This window comes from Corapipo altera, unplaced genomic scaffold (assembly GCF_003945725.1).
Source record: "Corapipo altera isolate COAL_440 unplaced genomic scaffold, ASM394572v1 306, whole genome shotgun sequence".
NCBI lineage: Eukaryota > Metazoa > Chordata > Aves > Passeriformes > Pipridae > Corapipo > Corapipo altera.
Genome location: NW_020885128.1, coordinates 41,486 through 48,763, shown reverse-complemented (window position 1 = coordinate 48,763; position 7,278 = coordinate 41,486). Strand labels below are relative to the sequence as shown.

Genomic DNA, 7,278 nt, shown 5'->3' with positions numbered 1-7,278 from the left:
GTTCAGGTACAACAGCTTTGGGGTTCAGGTGTGATGGCTTTTGGGGTTCAAGTGTGATGGCTCCAGACCTCAGGTGCAATAGGTCTGGAGTTCAGGTGTGATAGATCTGGGGTTCAGATACAACTGCTTTGGATGTGTGATAGCTGTGGGGTTCACATATGATGGCTCTGGACCTCAAGTGCCGGTGACCAAGGTGTTCAATCCCTTTGTGCTTCTCCTCTTTGCAATGTCAGGGAGCTGATCTGAGCCGTGGTTTGCTGTCACAGGAGAGGGTTTGACTTCTTCATCCCTCCCTGCCAGAGGCTCCTTCTGCCTGCTCAGACTTCCCAAGGAAGCCTGGGTGTCTCTGTGCCTTGGGAGCAGGTCATGACAGCGGCTCATGTGTCCGCTGTTGGGACACAGCAGATGTGTGAGAGGCAGCTGCTCCGGGGCCCAGGGAGATTCCTCTGGGAGGAGGATCAGGTGGCTGCGGATGGAGGGGGGATCCCTGTCTCCTTAGCAACACTTTGGATTCTGGAGTTCCCAGTCTGGAGCTTGGGTAGAAGTTCAGAAGGGTGATATGAAGAGTCCCGTCCATAACTTGTCCCCAGTCAGACTCGTTTTGGTGTCACCTCAAGGCTCGCCTTGGGTGGGATTTACCCTTCCTGCTGAAGGTACTGCCATCCCCTGCCAGGCCACCCCCAGCTCTGCCAGCCCTGTGTCACTTCTGGGGGCTGCTCTGAGGTGGGTGGATGCTCCTGGGCCATTTGGTTGCCTTTGTTATCCCTGTCCTGGGCCGGGCAGTGGTTTGGCTGCCAGCCTGTCCCATTTCTGACAGGAGCATTTATCCTTTCTGAGTCCTGTTTGCACAGACCCTGGAGTTTGGCTTAATAAATCCAGACACAGCCCAGTGCTGTGGATGCCTCTCTCTCCTGTTTTTCTGGCAGCTTCTCTCTCATCACACTTCAGTTGTTGTCTCTGCAGGCGAGGGGAGGGAATTCACCCCCTCGAGCCGGTGTAGCTGCTGACTGTCCCAGCAATAGAAAAATAACCTTTTTTTTTTTCATATTAGGCAATAATTGATTCCTGTGCCTTTTCACTGGGAGCAGAAGGGGCTGTTTCTGCAGCACATGCTCCCCCTCCGCTGCTGAGCCACATTCTTGGAGCACTTTCTCACAGAGCTCCTAAAAATACCAACCCTCCCTCCCCACCCTGGTGTGGGTGCTCAGGGCTGGAAGTGCAGAACCTTCCCCCCAGAGCCTATGGCTGTGCTCTGGATCCCTCCCAGCTGAGCCAAGAGCCCAACTTGGAGCAGGAGATGCTGGAAGCAACACGAGCAGCCCAAGCGTGTTCCCACAGCAACCCCCCGAAGAGAGAGCATTTGCTTTATTACAGCTTTTTAAAATCCTCCTATAAAAATATCAGTGGGTGGAGGGGACCGTTATTTCTTGAATTTGAGGTGGTGGGGGGGGTTACTTTATTTACTCTTATTTTTTATTAATAAGAATAGCTTCACTTGTAGCATAATAGGGCTGAGTGTTTTGTTATCCTTGGCTGTAATCCGTGATAAACTACCCCTGCCATCAGCCTTGTAGTTTACCCACTGGGGAGCCAGATTATTGCCTTGTAAAACGGAGCACCACTCCTATAATCCCTTAATTAATTAAATGACAAATTTTAGTTCTCTCCCATTGAAAATATAACTGGTACAGAGAGAGGACTTGGATTTATTTGATCGCTGCTTGCTTGCACTTTGTTTTCCTGGAGATTGTCACTGTCTTTCCTCGTGTGTTTGTGTGCGTGGGGGATTCTTGGGCTGGTCCTGTGCAGAGCCAAGAGCTGGACTTGATGATCCTTGTGGGTCCTTTCCAGCCCAGGATATTCCATGATTCCACTTTTCTGTATGTGTGGGGGATTCTTGGGCTTATCCTGTGCAGGGCCAGGAGCTGGACTCGATGATCCTTGGGGGTCCCTTCCAGCTCAAGATATTCCACAATTCCATGATACTGTAAATACTAAGGGAGGATCTGCTGCTAAAGGGTCTTTGCTGCACTGGGTGGTCTTTCACAAGGGTTGAGCCTTGTCCCCATGTTGCAGGAGGTGACACCGAGCTGCCGAAGGTCCCTCGATCCTCTGGGCCTTGCGTTGGAAGCTCCCAAACCTTTCCAGGCCTTCCCTGTCCCACTTCCCTTCCTCTATGAAAAAATCACCTCCCAAACTTTACTTAAAACTCGGCTTGGATTAATTCCTCTCCGCGGGTTGTGTCGGGGGCACGGGGACCCTCCTTCCCTGATGAACGACAGCGCGGCGAAGGGCAGCCTCTGCTCTCGATATTGGCGACTTTTTTGGAGCTTGTTTAACAATTTCCCCTTCTCTCTCCTCTTCCCCAGCTCAGCTCGGCCGTGTGAAATATGGGCGACGACAGGCCGTTCGTGTGCGGTGCCCCGGGCTGTGGACAGGTACGGATCCGGGCGGCTTTATGGGAGCGCCGTGAATCAAAGTGGCTCTTTTATCGCGGAGCCAAAGCGCTTAAAGCCGGTGTTTTACGTGATCCCGGGAGGTAATCAGATCCCGGGATTTGCAGTGTGTAAATCCCCGTTACGAGCGGCCCAGGCACTCAGAGGGGGGGGCTCCTTGTTGTGCTGCTGGTGTTTGCCACGAGCCCCCCCCCGGGGGAGGGGGGATCTCGCTGAGTTCCCCCCTGGAATTCAGTGTTCCTGCTAAGGCTGCTCCTCCTCCCCCAGAGGACAGACCTGCTCCCCCCCCTCCACGGGGTGAGGTGGCTCTAGAGCCCGTCCCGTGGAGCAGCTGGGAATGTGACAGGTGATGGTCTGTGTTAGGTGAGCCCCAAACTGCTCTGGCTATTTTGGGATGGCTTTTCTTGCCATCCCATTGTGAGTTTCCGCTCCCTGGAGCTGTCGCTGCCTTTCCCGGGACGAGGGATCTGAACAAGGCACATCCCCTCCCAGTCACCTGCCTGGGCAGGCACCTTCCCATCCTGTTTTCCATGGGTTTGCAGGGAAACTGGTGCTGAGCTTGGGGTCTCTCCCACGCCCCGGTATTGGGAGGAACGGGAGGATCATGCAATTCCTGTTGGGGCTGATTTAATGGAGCTCTTGGAAACTGGGGCTGCTGTGGAAGTGCAGCCCCGTGCAGAGCCCAGGGAGAGATTTGTGTTTGTCTTTTCTGAAGCATTAGAACCTCAAAATGCCTTTTGTAGGGGAAGGAGAAGGGGGGGGAATTGTGCCTTTGAATTAGATATTAAGTGTTGTGCTCACTCTGGGTTTCCTGGCTGCAGCTGTTGGGTGTTGGGTTGCCAAATTGGGATGGCTGGGATGGGTTTGGGAGCGATAACCAATCCCAGGGTACCCCCCTGTGTGTGTGTCCCCAGTTCTTCAATTCATTTAGTACCTTAATGCCTCCTGTGGGTCTCCCAATTGAAATTAGAGATAATTCTGCGTCCCCAGGGCACCTCCTCTGAGGCTGAGTGTGGGTTCTGTGATGCTGTTTGTTTTTATAGCACAAAAAATGAGTCAAAAACCTCATCTAGTAACTGCTGGGGACTGGGGCTCTTTGAAAACACACAGTTAAGGCTTCCCAGCTTTCTGGTCCTTCTGGCACGAGCCCCATCCGAAGCCTTCTCTGCCCACTTGCAGGTGATCTTCCTCCTTTTGCCTTTTTTTTTTTTTTTTTTTGTAGGCTGCTTTTTATCTGAAACTTCTTTGCCTGTGAAATTGTGCAAGTCATTTATAAAATGTATTAGCTGTGTTTGAGCACTTAATGGTGTGAGCACTTCAATCATACAGCCTTAAAATCGGATTCAAACAAGCAATTAAGGCAAACAACAATGTATTTAAATTTAATCTCCCACAATCTCCCACAAATGACATATAAAGGTGGTTGCTTCCTCCTTTCACTGTTCCAGCCTGCTGCTTATGGGTAATTCTGACAATTCTTCATGTTAATATGGAAATGTTGGAATCCGGGTAATTCATACCGGGATGATTCATGGTGATCCAGCCTGACCTCGTGCACAGTTTCCTAGAACGTCCTTCAATGCCTGTTCAAACCAGAGCAGGTATTAAATGTGATGATCCAAGCTTGATGTAAAATATTTCCAGCGATGGAAAATTCGCCACAGCCCTCGGTTAAGTTGCTCTAATAGTTAATTGCTTTTGCTGGGAGGGAAAACTGATGCCTTATTTCCAGTCTGAACCTGTTCGGCTGCAGCATCCAGGCTGGGGATGGAGTTGATGTTTGTTTGTTGGGCAGGAGATCCTCCCTGTGGAATTCCAGGTGTTGGTAGGTGTTTGCTGGCTGATGGGTCATCCCTTAACTAAAACCAGGGTGCTCTGAGCCTTTCTCTCTAAGTCCTGGTGTCTTACCTGCATTTTTTTGTCCTCAGTCCTGTACCTCAGCCCCACGTTGAAGGTTTTTAGAGAATCACAGAATATTCTGAGTTGGAAGGGACCCACAAGGATCTTCAAGTCCAGCTCTTCGGTGAATGGCCCCTCCAGGGATTGGAACCAAGACCTTGGCATTATTGGCACCAGGCTCTAACCAGCTGAGCTCAGCTCAGGGTTTAAGGAGAGCTGGAGGAGCCCAGTGGGACCCTGGAGCTGTGCACACCATCACAGATCAGCTAAAGCTCATTCTGGCTGAGCTGAGCTTCCTGGGCCAGCAGAATAAAGTGGGATCATTGGGATGAGCTGGGCAGGGCAGCACAGTTGGGAGTTTGGAGGATAAATGTGGGTTTGGAGCTGGGGGCTGCAGCTGCTGCAGGGCTCAGGGACAGGGGCCACGCTGGTCCCCCAGCAGCTTGTGCTGCTTTCTGGCACTGAACCCTGACCCTGGACAAGCCACTGGGGATCATCCCATCAGGAATGGCTTCTCCATGTGGACTCAGGTTAATGTGGAGCCTTGGAAGGGTCAGAGGGGGCTGCAGCTCTCTCGGTTCTTTCCCTCCCCTCCACGGATGGAGACATTTGTCTTCAAACACAGGGGACAAAAAGGGACATTCAGATCCATGTGAGCTGCCAGCAGAACATCCCACCCTTCCCAGTGGAGTCTGTACGATCCAGAGCTTTGAGCTTTTGGGAAGGTAATCCCATTTTCCTCACCCAGGCACAGCCTGCAGGCCCAAGCAGGGCCGTGGTACTGGGAAGCATTTCCCTCCCCAAACCAGGCTCTGGGGAGGAGGGAGACTTCCAGCAAGGATTCATTCATCCTTTTCTTCTGTTCCCTTGAGAACTTTTTGGGTGTGTTTTGCTTTGGAAAAGCCATTGGAATGGGAGGTTGTCAGTGGCTGTTGAGCCTGTCGGTGTTGTCCAGGTCAGCATTTTTGGGATGACTCCTGGCCAGGTCCTTCCACGCTTGGTTCCTTTCAGTTCTGAACCTTTGATCCCATGCCCAGTTCATTGGGCACGAGAAGAGGAGAGGGGAGAGCTGAGCCAAACAGATCTGAAGCCAGTGGTGATTCCCCCCTTTGGTGTAAAGGAAAAAAGAAATTGTGTTAATCTTTGAACCATCAGCTGCTTCATTCCCTCTGTAGCTGGTACAGCCCCAGCTTTTATGCCTTATACCCTTTTTTCCTCCTTTTCCTTCCCTGTTTCCACTTAGAAAAAAGGCTGCAAAGCCCTTCAGGGCAGCGAGGAGGGGGAAGAGGGAATGGCCACCGAAAATAGCCGAGCAGATCTCGCCGTGCCGGGGGGTGCAGTGGGCTGTAAACATGTTTGGGTTGCCAGGGCTGCAGTGGGGGTTATTTTGGGATTCTCCCGGCAGTCCCTTCCCAGCAGCGGGGCCGTGGTGCCACAGCTGACTCCGAATGTGCCGCAGATGCTGCCGTTAAAACACATTCCTCCCAAGGTCGTGTGGCTGGTTCCTTCCCAAGCAGGACAGGTGGCACATTTTCCCCTTCCCCAGCTCTCCAGGCTGAGGGAGTGGAGCTGTTCCCCAGCAGGGACGTGCCCCCCCCCAGGAGCTGGAGCAGGGCCCTGCCTCTGGAATGCCTGTGGAAGGCGGAGAGTGATGCCTGGAGTCACTGAATCTGTTCAGGGAAATGAATCCGGGGTGGTGTGTGCTGCTAATCACTGTTAAAGTCTCCTAATCCCTTCCAAGCGCTCGGATGGTGAGAGGCTCCAGCACAGCCGAGGGCTCGGGAGAACTTGGGTGTTGCCCTCGGAGTTGGAGGGTGTTCCCAAGGTGTTCCCAAGGCGTGTTCCCGAGGTCTGTGCAGTGGGACAGCTCCACCTCTTTAGAGCAAGGGAATGAAACCTTCACCTAGCTCCTGACAGCACCCAGCACACAGCTCTGGGACAAGGAGGGGCTCGGGGGACTCTGGAGCTTGGGAGCCACAGGGAAGTTTCTCCATGTCTGGCTCCGTCTCCTCCCTTGGAAAACTGCATCAAACCCTCTCGGGGGCCCAGCAGCTGCCTGGGGCAGGTGAGCTGGCACTGAAATGCAGCTCAGGGATGGACGTGCCTCTGGCACCGTGCCTTCTGCTCCAGTCCTGGAGGCCTTGGGAGCGCTGGATGCTCGAGGCTTTGCAGAGCCTCGTGGAGGAATATCTTGATTAATTGAACTGTTTGTGCGCTTCTGTTGCCAGAACTAACAGAGGGGCCATAATATTGAATGTGTTCAACTGGGAGCACGACTTTCCCCAGCCCCTTCTTTCCCCCCTCCACGCCATTTCACTTTTATAAGTGAGACAAGTCATTGCTCCGGTCCTAATTCCAGAGCCCCAGTTATCCAGGCCATTTCCTCAGACAATCGTTTGCTTTTTAAACCCTCCCTTAATTTACCAATTTATTCCCCCTGAACCCCGTGCATGGAGGTGCTGCCCGTGCAGTGTCCAGGAAACGCCAAGCCCAGAACTTTCACGAGGCCAGAAAATGATTTTTCTTCTTTGTGGTTTATTGTATCCTCTTATCTTGTCATATAATAGAAATAATGTTTATGGCATCGAGGCCTCAGCATCACTTGGCATTTAACCAACCTCAAAAGCAGTTTATTGCTTTGTATACTCTGCTGCCATGACCATTATCCCTTAAATCTCTATTGCCCAGTAATATACGAGGCACCAAATGGCTCCTGCGATTGGGTGAGCGTGGGTCGGAGGCTGAGGTGTGTTTGGAGCTTGTATAATCCAAACGAATATGGATTAGTCCTTTTATATGATGTGGAGAGGAAAAACCAACCCCTTCCTCTTCCCAAGCTCTCCCTGTCACCGGTCCAACTTTGGGGTGGCACCATGTCCCCCCTTCCTTGGCCACTCTGGGATTCCCAGCTGTGGAATTGCAC

The 7,278-nt window shown here is 52.3% G+C and overlaps 1 protein-coding gene across 3 annotated transcripts in view; it reads left to right on the top strand.

Moving 5' to 3' along the window:
- The window catches only part of ATF7 (activating transcription factor 7), a 58,340-nt gene that overhangs the window by 14,165 nt on the left and 36,897 nt on the right, over positions 1-7,278 (top strand). For all 3 annotated transcript variants that reach the window (XM_027670017.1, XM_027670018.1, XM_027670019.1), the window contains exon 2: positions 2,370-2,438. In XM_027670017.1, coding sequence (XP_027525818.1) covers positions 2,391-2,438 — 48 coding nt within the window. In that variant the 5' untranslated portion in view covers positions 2,370-2,390. The remainder of the gene's footprint in view (positions 1-2,369; positions 2,439-7,278) is intronic.